Source organism: Phascolarctos cinereus, unplaced genomic scaffold (genome assembly GCF_003287225.1).
Source record: "Phascolarctos cinereus isolate Bilbo 61053 unplaced genomic scaffold, phaCin_HiC Scaffold_5;HRSCAF=322, whole genome shotgun sequence".
Lineage (NCBI taxonomy): Eukaryota > Metazoa > Chordata > Mammalia > Diprotodontia > Phascolarctidae > Phascolarctos > Phascolarctos cinereus.
The window spans coordinates 325,172,741-325,190,628 of NW_027555958.1; the positions used below are offsets into that span (position 1 = coordinate 325,172,741).

General features: G+C 41.2%; 1 protein-coding gene across 2 annotated transcripts in view; it reads left to right on the forward strand.

Annotated features, from left to right (window-relative positions):
- Nucleotides 1-9,632, forward strand: part of PRCC (proline rich mitotic checkpoint control factor) — a 32,432-nt gene extending 22,800 nt beyond the window's left edge. For both annotated transcript variants that reach the window (XM_020991492.2, XM_020991493.2), the window contains 4 exons: nt 3,579-3,674; nt 5,130-5,273; nt 7,593-7,658; nt 9,145-9,632. In XM_020991492.2, the coding sequence (XP_020847151.1) occupies nt 3,579-3,674; nt 5,130-5,273; nt 7,593-7,658; nt 9,145-9,231 (393 nt within the window). In that variant the 3' untranslated portion in view covers nt 9,232-9,632. The remainder of the gene's footprint in view (nt 1-3,578; nt 3,675-5,129; nt 5,274-7,592; nt 7,659-9,144) is intronic.
- Nucleotides 9,633-17,888: the final 8,256 nt, after the last annotated feature.

Consider the following 17,888-nt stretch of genomic DNA (forward strand, 5'->3'; position numbering starts at 1 on the left):
CTATTAAAAGTCACTGTATTGTAGATGCTTTTGTAAAATGAAGAATCATCTACCAATTTTGTCTCTTGTGTATATCTTTATTTTCACTTTTTAAAATTTCCTTATGGTGAGGTGCACTTCTATATTACTGAGCCTCATTTTCTATTCAACTCTTGGTTTAAAATGGACCACTTGTCCAGGAAACATGTAGGCGAGGAATGGCGTAGGAGTTAAGGAGCTTCAGGGGCAGGAGAGAGCCCCTCATGAAGACTGTGACTGTCCGGCTTGGCCAGGCCAAAAAAGTTCCTTTCTCTTTTCTTTTTTGTAGCATAGCTCCAATCTGGTATGCATTCCTTGAAGGGGGACCACTGAATTACCCAACTCTTTGAATTGTAGGAGTAGCCATAGGGCTGGGCCAGAATTCAAATCGTACTTGTAATGCTTAATAGGGTAGTTATGTGATACTGTGGTTAGAGGGCAGGGGCTGGAGTCAGGAATATTCATCTTCTTGAGTTTAAATCCAGCCTCAGACACTAACTGCAACTTTGGGCAAGTCATTTAACCCTGTTTGCCTGTTTCTTTTTCTGTAAAATGAGCTGGAGAAGGAAATGGCAAGGCACTCCAGTATCTCTGCTAAGAAAACCCCAAATGGGGTCACAAAGAGTTAGAGAGGACTGAAATGACTGAACAACAAAAACTCTTAATAATTGGTTAATCATAGGCAAGTCATTTAATCTCTCTAAACCTCAGGCAACTGCAAGACTAATCTGCTAAAATACAGACTGGTTTTGATTTGTGGTGGGGGAAGAAATTTTCATGCCTAAATCATAGATTCTTGACTTATCAATTCTGAATAACCAGAGTATTGGTTTGCTTTATGTCTGAGGCACCCTCTCCTATCATTCTCTTGTCCCAAGACGACATAGAGAGAAGAAAAAGGATGAGTATTGGATTACTCTGTGCTTGTTAGAGTGAAAGGTTCTCTGGGCATGTCTTCCAGCTCTTGATCTTTGACTTCTTCAGTCTAGTGAGTCATCTCATACGGAACAGAACTAAGGAAACAGTAATATAGAGGGCCAGCAAAGACCTAAGTCCTATTGGGACTGTTGAACTACTCTCAGTAATATTTGAAAGGTAATGAGAACAGGAAAGCTACTGCAGGTCTGGAGAAAGGCAAGTGTCCCAATTTAAGAAAAAAGAAGAGATAGTCTGCCAATTCTGGGCCAGTGAACTTAACTTCACTTCTTGTAAAATTCAGGAATGAATTATTAAAGATATGTGTAGAGTATATCTAGAAAAAGAAATAATTACAAAAGCCACTGTGACTTCACCAAGGATAGGTCATGCTGGACTAACTTTAGTTCTTTTTTTGACAAGGTTACTAAATGGAGAATGCTATAGGTAGAGTTACTTAGATTTTTAACAAAGCATTTCATAAAGCATCTTGTAAAAGATGGAGACGTGCAAGCTAAATAAAAGTATAATTTGGTAGATATGGAATTTATTGAATGGCTACACTCAAAGAATAGTCATTAATGATTTCATGTTAGCTTGGCAGGTGGTCTTCAGTGGAAGATCCTAGGGATCTTTGGCCTGTGCTGTTGACATTTGTGTCAGAATTGCATAAAGGCATAGATAAATCAGTCGGTAAGCATGTAGTAAATATCTGCTACGTCATGGTCACTGTGCTTGGTACTAGGGATGCAAATACAGAAGGGAGATGTTATGCTTACCAGATTTTCAGATGACACAACACTGGGATAGGTAATACCCTGGATGACAGGATCCAAAAAGATAGGCTAGAAATTTTGGCTGAATTAAACAAGATGACATTCAGTAGGGATAAATGTGAAGTCTTACATTTGGGTTCAAGAATTAACTTCACAAATACGAGATATCAAAGTTAACAAGTTGTCACGAAGAAACATCTGGGGTTTTTAATGAGTTTCAGACTCAGTATGAGTTGGACAGCATGCTACGGCAACCAGAAAAGCAGATGTGATCTTGGGTTATGTTAGTAAAGCCATAGTGTCCAGGACTAGGGAGGGGATAGATAGTCCCACTGTACTCTACCTGGTCAGGCCACAACTATCATTCATTTCTGGGGGCTACAATTTAAGAAGGATGTTGAAAGTCAGGAAATATCTAGGGAGGGCAACAGATTTGAGTCCATTGCATGTGAGAATCATTTAAAGGAACTGCCAGTGTTTAGTTTGAAGAACATGATAGCTGTTTTCAGGTATTTGAAGGGCTGCTGTGTAGAAGAGGGATTAAAATACTTTGGTTTGGATTAAGAAGGCAGAACTAAGAACAGTGGATGGAGTTATAAAGAGGCAGATTTAGGTTTAATGTAAAGAAACACTTGTTAACTTTACAACTTTCAGTAAGTAGAATGGGCTACCTCAGGAGGTAGTGAGTTTCCTGCCTTTTTTTTTTTTAAGGCAATTGGAGTTAAGTGACTTGCTCAGGGTCACACAGCTAGTAAGTGTCAAGAGTTTGTTCTGAGGCCGGATTTGAACTCAGGTCTTCCTGACTTCAGGGCCAGTGCTCTCACTTCACCACCTAGCTGCCTTTAGTTCCCTGTTCTTTTTGGATGTCTTCCAGTAGAGGCTAGGTGAGCACTTGTCAGGTGTTGCATAGTAGGGATTAATTTCTGGGCATGGGTTGAATTAGATAGCCTTTAAAGTCCCTTCCAGTTCTAAAAATCTTTGATATTTATCTGATAACATTTTGCTAAAGGTATATTTCTCAGGAGCTTAGTGTTAATGGATACTTCTGAAAGGAATGTCAGCATGGTATAGTGGAAAAAGCCCTGGATTGGATTTAGAAGACCTCTCTTCAAATCCTTGTTCTGTTACTATCTGTGACGTTGAATAAAACACTTGACCATGCTATAACTGTTTCTTCACTTGTAAAATGATGAGGTTGGCTGTAATCAGGTGTCAGACATGCAGCCTACAACAGTGAGGGCAGCCAAAAATGCAGTAAAATGTAAATAATGTTAATATGTGGTTTTCTGAATCAGTTTGTGGCCAGCAGGGATCCTTACACAGTTTAGTTTTCCTCCTCACTCCCTTTTTCTATTTGAGTTTGACATCACAGGTCTGGATAACCTCTTGAGTTCCTATCAGCTTGACATCCTATGAAAATATGGTTAAGAACAAGATAATCTAGTCTTTAATTCCCTATCCTTAAAATTTATTCGTTCCTTTGTATAGAGATGTAAAGGAATATAGTGAATTTGTTATAAAACAAATTGTTTGCAAGATGTTGGTATTTACTGCTTTTGTTTTCTCTGTTCCCCTTGAAAAGCCTTGTAGACCCTCCCTTTGTGCATGCCTTTTTATTTTCTGTCCTTGACTTTCCCATACTACTTTGCTGCAGTCTCTCCTCCCCACGTATCACTTTTTGCCTTGCATTATAGTTATTTGTATATATGTTTTACCTCTCTCTCTCACCCAATTAGGTTGTAAGCTCTTTGTGAAGGTAAAGGTTGGTGTCTTAATTTCATCTTTGTATCCAAATGCTTGGCACAATGCTTTTCACATATTAGGTGCTTAATAAATGTTTGGATTAAATTGGATTTATTCTGGCTTTAGGATTATTACAGTAGTGGCTACTACCCTGAGTCTGATCCAGCCTTAGCTCCTTCCCAGGAGATTACCCCAGACGCCTCTTTCATTGATGATGAAGCGGTAAGTTAACCTACTACTTTTATTAATTTTGACCCAAGGACTCCATCCCTGGGCCCAGAAAACAGATGCTAAGAGATTTGGGTTTCTTAGCTGATTTGTTTCACAGAAGTATCTTCTCCCAAGCTGTGTTTTTTAGGTCATTTGAAGTACTGCTCCCTTCAGGAAGCCTTTCTTAATTCATGTGAAGGAAGCTAAGAACCTATGCCTTGTGGTCTTCAAGTCCATATCTGGGGTATTTAGCATGGAGGCCTTCATAGTCCTACCATTTCATACTTTCATTAAAAAGACCCATAAATTTATTGATATTTATTCTCTCTCCACCAATAGCATATGACAGCCCCCTCTGTGCTTTTATAGTGGACATTCACAAGTTACTCTAGCTAAAAAAAAAATATCCATTAGTGACCAACCCCTAGTGATGAATCTCAAAGCACTTTGCCAAACTGTTACTTGAGTTAAGGCACAGAGTCCATCCTGTGCTGCTTAGTACAAGGTTTCTCAAACAAGGAAATTGTGACCCTCTGGGGATAGTTGTGAAATTTCTGAGACTGTGGAAACTGAAGTTGTTTCTTTGGATAGAAGTTCTTTTAAAATTCTCTTCTCTCCCTTTTATCTTTTCATATCTAAAGTTCCTCTGTTTACTGCATTGAATTATGTGTTCACCCTTTCCAATGTTACCATCATGATTATATTTATTATGATTATGATTATATCCAAATAATTCCCTTCTCAAAAGTAGGCAGAGATTATCTTAGTGGCCTCATCGGTGATTAGACCATATTTGGATCCAGCTGAGGTTTTTGGTAGTTTGGGCTATTTGTCTGCCTTCATGCCCCAAGTGGGTAACTTGTGTTTATGTGTGTAACAAGTATTTTTCCAGCAACAAATAGCAGTTATTAGAACCATAGTCAAGTTTCCTGAGCTCCTTTGCCTAGTCTCTCTCTCTCTCTCTTTTTTTTTAAAGGCAGTTGGGGTTAAGTGATTTGCCCAGGGTCACATGGCCAGGTGCTAGTCTCTTTTGCAAAGGTTGTCTCTCATAACCCTTACTCAACTCAGTATCTCTTCTCTCTGTCCTGTATACTTTTGATGTGTGGTAACCTGGCTTAGTAAGACTAAGTAAGGAAAAAACTAGACAAAATTATGGAGAAACAATCTTTGTTGGAGAAATCCTGAAAATGTTCTATGAAGTGTGTTTAGATTAAATATAAATTGGTTGTAATTAACCCTGTGCAGATTTTCACATATTTGCATCTAACTCTCAGCCATCCTTGCACTGGATCTAGGAGGACTTCCTGAAGTAGGTAGCACTTCAGATGAAATTGATATATATGGAGGTGACATTTAGGGTAAAACTCACTTGGAATCCAAGTGGTCCAAATTATCCTGCATCCCACCCTTTGTCTCGCTCTCCTTTACAGACTACTTGTGATATTTCTAATTTATATTCTTTCCTAGTTCAAGAGGCTTCAGGGCAAGAGGAACCGAGGAAGGGAAGAGATTAACTTTGTGGAGATCAAAGGGGATGACCAGCTCAGTGGGGCCCAGCAGTGGATGACCAAGTCCTTGACAGAAGAAAAAACTATGAAGTCATTCAGCAAGGTAGAGTGCGAGGGGCTGGTGGGGTAGCCTTAGTAGCTGTGGAAACAGCTAGTCTTCTCCTTCTCTCTAACCCCCATGGGGAAGGGGGGAAGGAAAAGCAAACCCATGTGTAACAAGTATGCATAGTTAATTAGAGCACATTGGCCAAGTCCAAAAATGTGTCTCATTCTACATCTTGTTTGAGTTGATTGCCTTTTTGTCAGGAGGTGGGTAGCATGCTTCATCGTGGGTATTCAGGAAAAGATCTTAGTTGGTGATCACATTGACCAGAGTTTTTAAGTTCTTCAAAGTTGTTTTTTTTTTTTATGTTGTTGTATAAATTGCTCTTGCTCTGCTTATTTCACTATGCATCAGTTTATTTAAATTGTCCCAGGTTCCTCCAAAATCATCCTTTTCGTAACTTCATATAGCACGGTACTATTCCATTACGTTCATATACCACAATTTGTTTAGCCTTTCCCCAATTTATGGACACCCCTGCAGCTTCTGGTTCTTTGCTACCACAAAATAAACCTTTTTTTGTACATATGGGTGCATATATTTGGGGTGTTGGAAACAGTTTCAGAAATGTTTCCTTTTCCCCAGTGTTCTCTTGTTTTCACAGAACTTTTAGCAGGCAGCTATTTACCTTTAATGCTATATAAAGAACTGTGAAAAGAACAATAATAATGATAGTGCGTATTTAATATTTGAACTCATATTCAAATGCAATCTGTTGTTGATAGGAGAGTAGTATTTCCCAACCTAGGTCCTGGCTGTAGGAAGATGTACTAGAGTTTCCATTCCTCCCCAAATATTCCTCAGCCCACACTCAAATCCTTCTTTCTACCCTGTTGAATTAGAATCTAATGCAGAGCTCACTTTAGATGTGGTCACAGTGGTTAAGTTGCTAAGTTCTGCATACATGTGCCTTTCCTACTGTCCTTTTTTTCCTTTTTCCTCCATTTTTGGATCAAGGTTTGTGTTGTCCTTGCCTTCTTTCCATCAACATAGCCATGTCTGTGCCAATTTTCATCAGTGGAAGTAGGAGTGATCCTTGTACCCCACAATATGCAGCATCAGATTTAGACATTCATGATGTAACATGGAAAGGGAAAAATATTGGAAGCCCCACATTAGCACAGCAGTGATGAGATAAAGACCATAAAAGCGTTACTTTCCTACAGTTTGTGTTGATTCTATTCCATGGGCATAGTTGTTCAGTAAACATTTATGAAGTATCTACTATGTCCCAGGCTCGAAAGGCAAAAAGACTGTCTCTGCTCTCAAGGATCTCCCAATCTAATGGAGGGGACAACATGCAAACAACTGTGGATAAGCAAACTATACACACAGGATAAATTGGCAACAACAGAGGGAAGGCACAGATGGTCACTTTAGCCTTAGCCATTTGTTTTGCATCTGAATGCCCCAGGTCATATTAAGCAAGAGGGTGTAGTTAGAGCAGTATAAATCCACCATCATTTACTGAAGATAAAACAGAAAGGCACATCCACTGATGGTAAGTCAGTAGCATCATTTTTATGTATAAAGGACATTATTATTTACGATATCCAAAAGAAATAGCCAGCAGTTCCTGCCCTCAGTGAATTTATTGCTGAATCTGATTTTGTTATTGTTACATGAAGCTTCATTAATAACTAGGAAGAACCCTCCAAGTTCTCTGAGTGAACCACCTGTGGAGGATTTATAGGAGGACATGGAGGTGAGGGGATGGTGAGGTGGACAGAACAGCTATAGTTGTGGGAGTTGCAAATTCAGAGAAATGGTTGGCTTTCACACGATAGAACTGGAGAGACTTACCAAAGGAAGGGCAATTCTAGGGGCAAGTTGAATAGTAAGAGAGCCTGGTGAGCCAGAGGGCAAGAGACTCTTCCAAGTCTGTAGCCCAGGAGGATGGCAAAGGAGAAAAGACCAACTGGTGAAGGAGCTTTGGGTTGGAAATAAGTGCTAGGCAGATTGGAGTTGGGTGAGGAAGACTGTCCAAGATGACTTCAGTGTGCTGGGAGCAGGTTGAGAAAGAGGAGGCCACTGTCTGTCTGCAAGAAATGTGATACCAGTACAACCTGGACATCTCCAGCAGGTGTGCTTAGTGAGCTTGAAATTTCTGCGAGTGGTCTAATTTCTTTGCTTTTTAAAATAAAGAAACAGCTTTAGACCTGGGTTTTCAGCTGATTTTCTTCCCAAGAGCTACAACCAAATAATTTCTCAAATGTCTATTCTGAATTTTTTCTTGTTCTTGCCACCAGCCCTGAATATCAGGGAACCTTTGAACAGGTCTGCCTTCCCACACTGACAATTTCTTTCTTTCCCTTACAGAAGAAAGGTGAGCAGCCAACAGGCCAGCAGAGGCGAAAACACCAAATCACATATTTGATTCACCAGGTGAGCCAGGGCAAGGACTTCAGCCTCCCAACTCACCATAGTTTGGGGCGCTATTTGAAGCCTGAGTCCCGGTTCTGTGGAGGGAAGTTGCATGAAAGGTGGCGGTTCTTAATCACTGGACTAATTCCCAGTTGTGCCACTAGGTGGCGATAGTCTCCTTTGGGATTGTCATTCCATTTTTAACAAAACTCCAGAAGAAATCCTGTATATGTGTGTGCCTTATTTTAAGTAAGCCATTTTCTAAAAGGTTGCGTCATAGGATTCCTTAAACTAATTGACTCCTCCTCATAATTGATTTCCCAAAATTCAGTTTCTTTCCAAATTTTCAGAAACATATCTAGTGCATAAAAAAATGAATTATGCTTATATGATTAACATTCTAGTCACCTCAGGAGGAGAGTAAAGCAATAGCAGAGATAAATCTGATAAAGCAAGTAACATTAAGTTTCTCTCTGGTTTTGAGATGTCTTGATTTGAATGTGACTTTATAGCAACTCTTGAACATTTGAATACCTAAGAATAATTCATTTACACATCACTTTTCCTGAAAACATCCCTTAGAGGGTAGTATAAGTATTTTTTCCATTTTATAAAAAAAAATTGAGGCATATTAAGGCTAAATAACTTGTCCAGAATGCGGTCAGACTTTGGATTTGAACTCTCCTAACTCTTCCAACTCTCTTTCAACTTGAGATCACAAATGAGATAATATATACATAAAGTGCTTTGCAAACCTTGAATGCATTTTATAAACATCAGTCATTAATATTACACTAGGCTCTTTATAACATATCAGGCTTTATGCTAGGCACTGTAGGGGAGGCAGAGATGTTAGATGTGATCTCAAGTAAATTATCCATAGTAAATATTTTTCGTTTTTCTTGTGGCATTTTCACCTTCCCCAATTCAGTGATCTTTTGGTGTAATCCTTATCTCTAGTCTCATCCCTGTAACCATTAGGTAAAATAAGCTATTACAAAATTTCAGTGGCCACATAATTCATAACTGAATGAGAATCCTGTATCTCTCCTTTTTTTTTTTTTAGAATCCTATCTCTTAAAACAACAACAACAACAAAAGACAAAAACAAAATTCTCTCACTTGCTTCCAGGCCCCCTTTTTTTTTTGGTGGGGGGGGGAAGTGTCTTCTTAGATGGGTTAGTGATACTATTCCTTTCTAAAAGGAAGCAGGGAGCAATTGAGCCAAGTGGGGAAAGTAAATAGCTACTCAATGTTGTTGTGATTAGTCATAATTCACATTTAGATAGCATTTTAAAGTTTACATACCCCTCCCCCCCCCGTAAATCATTTCAGCACCCCCATCCAAAAACATGGTATGACTTTCCATCTACTTGGGCATGTAGAGATCTGGGCTTTGGATTGTTATCACAATGGGAAATTTTGAGATCAGATATCTCCCAGGGGCAAGAGGAAAAACTTTTAGTACACTAAATCTTTTCCTGAAATTTTCTCCCTGACTCCTTAGGCCAAGGAGCGAGAGTTGGAGTTGAAGAATACCTGGTCAGAGAACAAGCTCAGCCGTCGGCAGACCCAAGCCAAATATGGATTCTAGGCTTCTGGAACTGACTTCCTCAAGGATCCCATCTTCCCCCTTACCCAGTACCAGGTGGCCTGGCCTTGCCCTTCTAAGCTAACACCTTTGGGAGCCCCAGTAGCTCCAAGTCCAGGACCTTTTTCCCTAGGGCCCCAGCCATCACCTCCTTGAGAAGGAACACATTGGATTTCATTTTCTTAATAAAACTTAGAAAATGGAGCTTCCATATCTCTTGGGGCCAACAGAGACTCCAGAGTGACTCTTCCAGAAACAACTGTTGAATTCTAGATTGGGAACTTGGCTCCCAAACAGGGTGAAATGACTGGTTGAATTCTGGATTTTGTTTTTTGGTTTTTTGTTTTTGTTTTTTAAACAAAAACAAAGATGTCTGTTGAAATAAAACATCCATCCTGACAGAAGCTGCTTACCCTGCACCCTTCCTCCTCCTCTGGTGTGGTTTCCTTTCTCTGAACCACACCTCTTTATTTGTTGTTCTCTGCCCCTAATTTGTTTGTACCTTGTGTAAAGTACTCTGTGATAACTTCCTGGGTTGCCTACTTATCGCTTCTCTTTTGGCCCTGCCATTTAAGGGGAATTTTTGGTGGCTGAAAGAAGGTTCAAGGAGGGGTCATGGAGCATAGCTTCCTGCTTGCCATTCCAAACCCTGCGACCTGAGAGGTTTAAGGACCTGACCTTTAAGGGTTTGAATCCTGGGAGTAGGTGAGATGTTGGGCTCTCTGATGATTAAAATGAACATCAGTGGTTTTTAGTTTGGGGCCAGTTTGAAAAACTGCTTGGAGGCAGGGGGCTGGACCAAATGACCTTGGAGGTCCTTTCATACTTGTAACTTATGATTTCCTAACCCTGAAAGGAACAGAGTAGGTCCCTGGACTCCAGCTTACTTCCTGCTAGAGCAGTAAATTGTGGGAATATTAGCAGTGCCTTAGGTACCTGCTGCGTTATGAGCTCTGTCCTTGGTACTGTGAAATACATATTGTGCAACCCTTAGGTGTTTAAAGTTCAGCTAGGAGTATAGAACAATATTCAAGCCTATAAAGTGCAAGCTATAAATATGAGGGGACTTGTCTACAGAAATGTGGACAAGTACAGAAAGATGTTCTGTGTGAAAGAAATTGGAATCCCATTTTGAAGGAAGGGGTGGGGGAAGGGTCAGGTACAGGACAGGATTTTTCCTGATGAGCTATAAGGAGTTACTGTTCCTTGAGCAGGCAGGGTAGGACTGAATGATTCTTGGGTCAACCTCAGACAGCTGGGGAGAGGTCAAGAGAGTGGTTAAGAGAGGTGTGATGACCAGGATGGAATCTGTGAAAATGGAAAGGTCAGGACTTGGACAAATGCTTTGTGATAACCCTGGCTTTATGTCCCTGGGTAAGTTAGGAGACTGTTTATCATTAAGTATAGAGGAGAGTTTCATCGTTTACAGGAAAACCATGGGCTTATCTGAAATCTGACCTACTTCAGGTTGGAGTCAGACAGGTTCATGTGGTCTGCAAGGGGCACTCAGGCTATATCTACCTGACAGTCCAGTCCATCCATTGGCAATGTAGAGTATACAGTCCCTGTGCATGAAGGCAGCAGTGACTGGGCAGCAAGGGCTGGGATGCACTGGATCTGTAGAACGTCTAGCAGATCCACAGACCCAAAGAGTACAAAATGATACAATTTATCTATAGAATCCACCGAAATTAGATGGTACTGCGCACCTCCAATTCTTTTTTGTACCTAGTACCTTATAGACTCAACCAAACAGAGTCCTTAATTTGTGAATTGTCACTCCAGGGCAGCATCTTGGAGTAGTGGAAAGAGCCCTGTATAGGAAGTCAAGGACCTGGGTTTAAGTATTGGCTCTGTCACATAATATGATCTCACATTTCTGTAGCATTTTACATATGGTTTCACATTTCACAGATGAACAAATAGATTGAAAGGTGAACAGGCTTGCCTTGAGAAGTAGAGGCTGTTGATGACTTGGGCAGGTCACTTTACCTCTGCCTCTGTTTCTTCATCTTTGAAAGTGTGTTAGACTAAATGGCTTCCAAGATTCCTTCCAGCTCTAAATTTAAGATCACAATAATTGATTCTTTTCTTCATTTTACCTGAATTCCTAATATGTCAACAGTAGTTTTTGTGTTGATACTTATAGTCTCATGAAAGACAATGTTGTGGTAGCAGTTTGGGATGCAGAATAAAATTAATTCAGACTTTAGGGAACATGAGGGGAAATAGAAAAAACATCCTATTGGCTGAAATGTGGGAACATTGCGTTGAAGTGTGGGAGCATTGAACTTAAATGTGGAAACATTAATCCTGGCAAAATGGGCAGAATTTTTTGGGAAGGTTTCTTGAGACTATGATGAAAATGTGAGGAGAAAGGCTGGTGAGATTTTTTTTCTCAGTATAGGACGTGAGGAGGGGCCATAGTGTACCATGTGCTTTGTGAAAGTTTCTCAGACACTTAAAATGTTAGGACAGGATAGGACCTTAGAGATCATGTAGTCTAACTCTTACACATCTCCCTACCTGTCCCATTTTACAGAGGAGGATTGGGTTTGCTCTTATTTTGGGATAGGTGGTTGAGAAAGGGTTTATTTGTAATGGATGGGGAGAATATAAGATAACTGGGATCAAGTCAATATGTACTTTTTTTTTTTTTTGCTAGGCAGTGAGGTTAAGTGACTTTGCCCAGAGTCACACAGTGAGTGTCATGTGTCTGAAGCCAGATTTGAACTCAGGTCCTCCAACTCCAGGGCCTGTACTCTATCCACTGCACCACCTAGGTGCCCCTAATAAGCATTAAGGGCCTACTGTGTGCCAGGCACTGTGCTAAAAGCTGGATGCTTGAGATAAGTTTCCCCTAATCCTTAGGTCTGCCTAAGGGTGATTTGATAGAGCTAACTTTAAAATGCCTCTGCCTTGTTGGCTAAAGGAGTTGGTGGGATGAAAGAATGAACCTGTGGAAGGGTGTACTTGGGTCTTGGAAGAGCAGAATGAGAGCTCGAGGTTAGGGCACGTTGGAGATTGAGTCATTGGGGTAACATCTAGGGCGGTTAGTAAGGAGAATAAGACGGGCTAGTTTGTTCTCAAAGTAGGTGGGATAGATTAGACCAGAGGAAGGCCTTTCCTGTTCTCAGCAGGTTGCAAATTGGCCTGGAGGTTGAGGGGCTGAGCCAGGAGAGGTGCTCACCTGGGCAGAAGGAAGGATAGGATTGGATTCAACTCGGTTTATATTTTTATAGTACTTTAAGGTTTAACAAGATCACCTTGCAAAGTCTGAGAATCAGCTGCGATATGTCAGACAGCTCCCGTATGTCTGATAACCTTGCTGAGCAGAGAAGATGCCAGCTCAGCGGATTTGCCTCTGCCCTCTTTTCTTTATAAGCTATTCAGCATTTTTTATGTCCCACAGCTGGACTCCTTAGCACAGCTGCAGTTCCCAGGGACTGAGTGGTACACCGCCCCAATTACATCCCCGCAGGGGTGTCCCACAACCCTGTAAAGAATGCTAGTCCTGCTTGGGGTGGAAATTGGTTGAGGGGAGGTCTGCGAGGCCAGTGTTGCAACTGAATCCAAATGCAGTAATCTGTTACATATCTAGCACTTTTTAAGAGGAGGCATTAAGATGGAAAACCTGGGATTTGAAATTAAGAGACCTGGATTGTGGTTTCAGCCTTACCACTTAGTAGCTGGATGACACTGAGCTAATCCCTTAATCTCTCTGACCATTAGCTTCCTCATCACTACACCCATGTTGGTGCAAATGTGGCTGCACCCCCTGGATAAGATCTCTGAAAGGGGGAGGAAGGATACAGATAATTGCTGGTTGTAAGGTAAATTCAGATTTTAAAAAAAATGTTTGGAGTGAGAGGAGACAGCACAGACAGTATAACTTAATAGAACTATAGAAAGTTATTGTAAGTATCTGAAGAATGGATATAAATGTATATTCTCCTTAGTCAACAACCTTGTGAGGTAAATAAGGCACATGTAATCTTTTATAAATGAGGCAATTAAATTCAACAAGAGTTTATTAAACGCTTGAATATACAAGGTGATGTTAGGTGCTTAGGATACCATGATGGGGCAGGAAAAATCCTAGTATATAGCATTTAATAGCCCTGTTTAACCCTCTCAGAAGATACTGTCCTCATTTTTCTGATGAAAAAACTCAGAATGAGTGATTATGACTTGCTCAGGGTTACATAACTGGTGAGAATGCTTGAAGCCTAATTTTGAAACATAGAGTCTTTCTCCAAGCCCAGGGGTCTATGCACTGTACTATACTGCTTCTTTAAAAAAAAAAATACAGCCCCAACCCTTTAGCGGCAAAGGAAAGATGGAGACAAAATGCTGTAAGAAGTTTGATGAGGGAGAAGTCAACCAGCTGAGGGCAGAGGGGAATCAGGAGATTTCATGAAAGGGAGGAAATAATCATTTTATTAAGCATCTACTGTGACAGTCACTGTGCTAGGTGCTTTACAAATATCTCATTTGATCCCCACAACCACCCTGGGAAGTAGGTGCTATTATTATCCTCATTTGACTGGTCCAGGGTCATGAAACTAGTCTGAAGTTGGATTCGAACTCAGGTTTTCCCGACTCCCAAGTTCAACACTATCCACTATACTACCTAGCTGACTCAGACTTAAGAGAAGGAGGATATCAATGGGATAAGGCATGGTTTCTAGACATGAGGAAATTTCCAAAGTTGAGAGAGCAGAATGAGAATGGGAAATAACCAATAGTCTGGGTGAGCTTGGATGGAGAGTGTGTAAAGCCAAGCAAAGTGAAATAAGGCTAGAAAGGTAGATGGGAGCCAGATCATGGAGAATCTTGTCAAGTGAAGGAGTTTGTCTACTATAGGCAGTAGGGAGGCACTGACAATCGTTGCATAGGGGCTTGACATGGTCAGAACTATGCGTTTTAAGAAAGATATTTTGGGAGCTGCATGGAAGATGAACTCAACAGAGACTGGAAACAGACCATTTAAGCAGCTATTACAGTATTCCAAGTGAGAGGTTATGAAGGTGGTGGCAATAGGATTGGATAAGAGAAAAAATGGTTGTAAGACATGGAGATATAGCAACAGGACTTGGTAATTGATTAGTCGGGAGTGGAAAAGGGAAAAAGTGAGATTAATCCAGGGATTTTGAATAATTAGGAGGATAGTGGTATCATCAATAGGAAAAAAAAAAGATTGGGGGATGAATAGCATGGAATAGTTTTTTTGGCAAGGGGGAAGTGGGGGAATCCGTTTTATAGAAGCACATCTAGGTGGAGATGACCTAACAGACATCTGAAAACCTGGGACTAGAGCTCAGCAATAATAATAATATAGTTAACATATATCTCTTTAAAATTTTAATATACTTTTCCTATATCATCTTATATGATACAACAGCCCTATGAGGTAGGTGCCATTAATATCCCCTTTTTACCAATGGGGAAACTGAGGATGACAAAAGTTAGTAGACTTGCCTAGGGTCTTACAGCCAGTAAATATCTGAGGCCAGATTTGAATTTGGTTAATTCCAAGTTCAGTGCTCTATCCAGTATACCACTTACCTGCCTGGGTAGAGATTAGGGCTAAAAATAGGGATTTGGGAGTCATCTGCAAAAAGGTAATTGAATGCCCAGGAGGTATGAAACAGTTAAAACGAGAGAGTGGCTCCAAAAGATTATGACTTGCCCAAGGTGACACCCATGCTAAGTGGCAAACTGAGGCAAACTTAGAACTCAGATTTCCTAACTCCAAACTCCATCTTCTCATTGCCCATTTACTTCCATAACTTGTGCTCCCACTTTTCATGTTGCATTTTGCCCCCTGTTCAGTGGTGCTTCTTTCCCCTGCCTGTGTATACAGGCTAATCCAGGGAGGAATAGGATCATTTTAGGTCTGGTTTTACTCCTTTACACATCATGACTTCCTAGCTGAGAGTCGGGATGGTATGAGCCTATTTCATTGTCTCTCTGAGTTGAGAAGCCCCTTCTGCTCTTCTTGGGGTCCAAACACTAGTGCGTTGCATGGGATACAGCGGTGCTTAATACATTTGTTGAATTGCATCTCAGTGAATTGACTCATTTTACAGTAACCCGTTTCCTCCTGTGATAGCTATTCATCTCCAGTCCATCTTTTCTTTCAAATCATTCTGGTCAAAAGGGAGGTATATGGGGTCTGCCTTGGTGGCATCCCAGCTTGATTCAGCATATACTTGCCTCTAAGCTGGAAGGAAAAGTCAAAGGTCCCTGGTGGCTGATAGTCTTGTTAGAAGGGAAAGGGCAGGCCAAACCCAGCCCTTAGAGAATTAGTGACAGGGAAAGGATTGGGTGATGGGGAGAGGAAGAAGTCTCCATTCAGATTCATAGACTGCTAGACTCATCAGTTATCATATAATGTTAGAGCTAGAAGGGACCTTTCAGATTATCTAGTCCAACCTCTTCATTTTACACTTGAGGAAACTGATTCCCATAGAGATAGTGACTTATTCAATAGAGCCAGGACTCTAACCCAAGTCTTTGGACTCAAAATCCTGTACTCTTTCTGCTACACTATCTTGTGTATCTATTTCTGCTTCTACTGTGGACTGGTAGGAATGGATCCAGAACCAGGAGTGGAGAACCTGTGGCCTCGAGGCCACATGTGGCTCTCTAGGATGATTTGTTCAGTGAAGTTTGGATTCAGTCAAAGGGCCGCACTTGAGGACATATAGGGGCACATGTGGCCTAGAGGCCACAGGTTCTCCACCCCTGGCTCCAGACAATTGGTTTTCCTTTGGGAGACTTCAAGGAGAGGAAAGAGACCCCATTCAGTGGTAACAGTTTGCACCTTGTATAGAATCCAGGGTGCTGCAAGGAGAGCTAGAGGAAAGGGGGGAACATGGCCACTGTCCTGGGTGAGCACCTATTTCAGTGAGGAAGACAGAACCCAGACAGAGAGATCGGCACAAGAACTATAAAGGTACTTGGACAGAGCTCTAGGCATCAGTGTTGGGTGGGGGAAATGGAGCTGGCAGGATTATGATGATAACAGTATTGGAGGGCTTCCTAGAGAAGTCAAATTATTAGAGTTATCTTCATAGCATCACTGGTCATAAAGGGTTAGAGCTAAAAGGTCTAGATTAGAGGTCATCTAATAAAATCCCTTCATGTTACAGGGTGACGAAACTGAGGAACAGAAAAGGGAAATAACTTGGTCAAAATTGTATGAATATTAAGTGACAGAATTCAAAACCAGGCCAGACTCTACCTCTGTGGAACAGGGTTGGAAAAGGGAGGAATGAAGCTAGGCAGAGAAGGAAAGGCTCAAAGGAGGTCATGAAGGAATTTGGAGGGGTGGCAGGTATGCAAAACTTGCCTGATTAAACCATAAATTTGATCTAGGAAGGCCAAAGCATTGAAGTAGAAGAAATAGATTATATTTAGGATAGGGAACTGGGATTAAGTAGCAGAAGTTCCTAGAGTTACTTTGGGTTTTAAGTCAATGGGGGGGGTGCAAGGAATCTCACACAGAACCATTTGGTTTACTCACTTCTGTGGACTGCTAGGGACACAAATAGTCCACTTCTCTCAGCGGTTGCCTGACCGGAAGAGCCCTAGGGACCTTTTTGTTCTTTGGCTGGAGAAAATTTAAAGAGTTGGTAAGGCAAAGCAGAAAAGGAGTTGGGTCAGGTCCTAACTACTCCCATCCATTGGCACCTTCCTTGTCCCTGTTTCTCCACTGGTTTCTTCCCAGATTCTTCCTGTTCTCACTTGCTCAGAGTGCACATGGTTATCAGAATGGAGTCATGGGTCCAGAGTGCTCCTATGACGAAGAGTGAGTACATCTATGTCTCTCCACTCCCCTGACACAAACCTGACTCTCCATCCAGGCTGATAGAAGGTGACTCTCTCTAGGGAGATAATACTGCGCCATCTAATCTGATTTTAGGCTGAATTAATAGAAGCATAGTGTACACAGAACAAGAGGGCGATAGTCTTGCTTTAGTTTTTCTGTGATCGGACTACATCTGGAGCGTTGTGTCCAGGGCCAGAGATTCTGTTTTGGAGAAGACATTGCTCAGAGGAGAGTGACCAGGTAGTGAAGGACCATAATATGCAAGGATCTGTTGGAGGAACTGGGGGTGTTTAGCCTGGAGAAGACAAGACTTCACAGGGAACACGATAGTTCTCTTCATATACTTGACTGGACCTGTTTAGCCCTAGGAAGCAGAGTTGGGGTCAGGGATTGCCCAGAATCAAATTTTGGCTTAATGTCAAGAAGAAATTTCCTAAAAAAGGAATTATCCAGTTGTGGGGTGGACTGCCTCTCTTCACCAAAGGTCTTTTTTTATGTATAGGTCAGATAACTATTTGTCAGGGATGTTATAGTGGGAGATACCTATCCCCTCTACAAATAGGGGGAACTAAATGACCCCTGAGATGGGGAGAGGGGGAAGGAACAAGCATTAATTAAGCACCTACTATATACCAGGCACTGAGTTAAGCACTTTATGATCTTGTTTGATCCTCACAACAACCCTGTTTATTGAGGTAGATGCTATTATTCTCACTTTAAGAAACTGAGGAAACTGAGGTTGAGTGACTTGTCCAGGGTCACACAGCTACTAAGTGTCTGAAGTTGATTTGAACTTGGGTTTCCCTGACTCCAGACCAAGTGC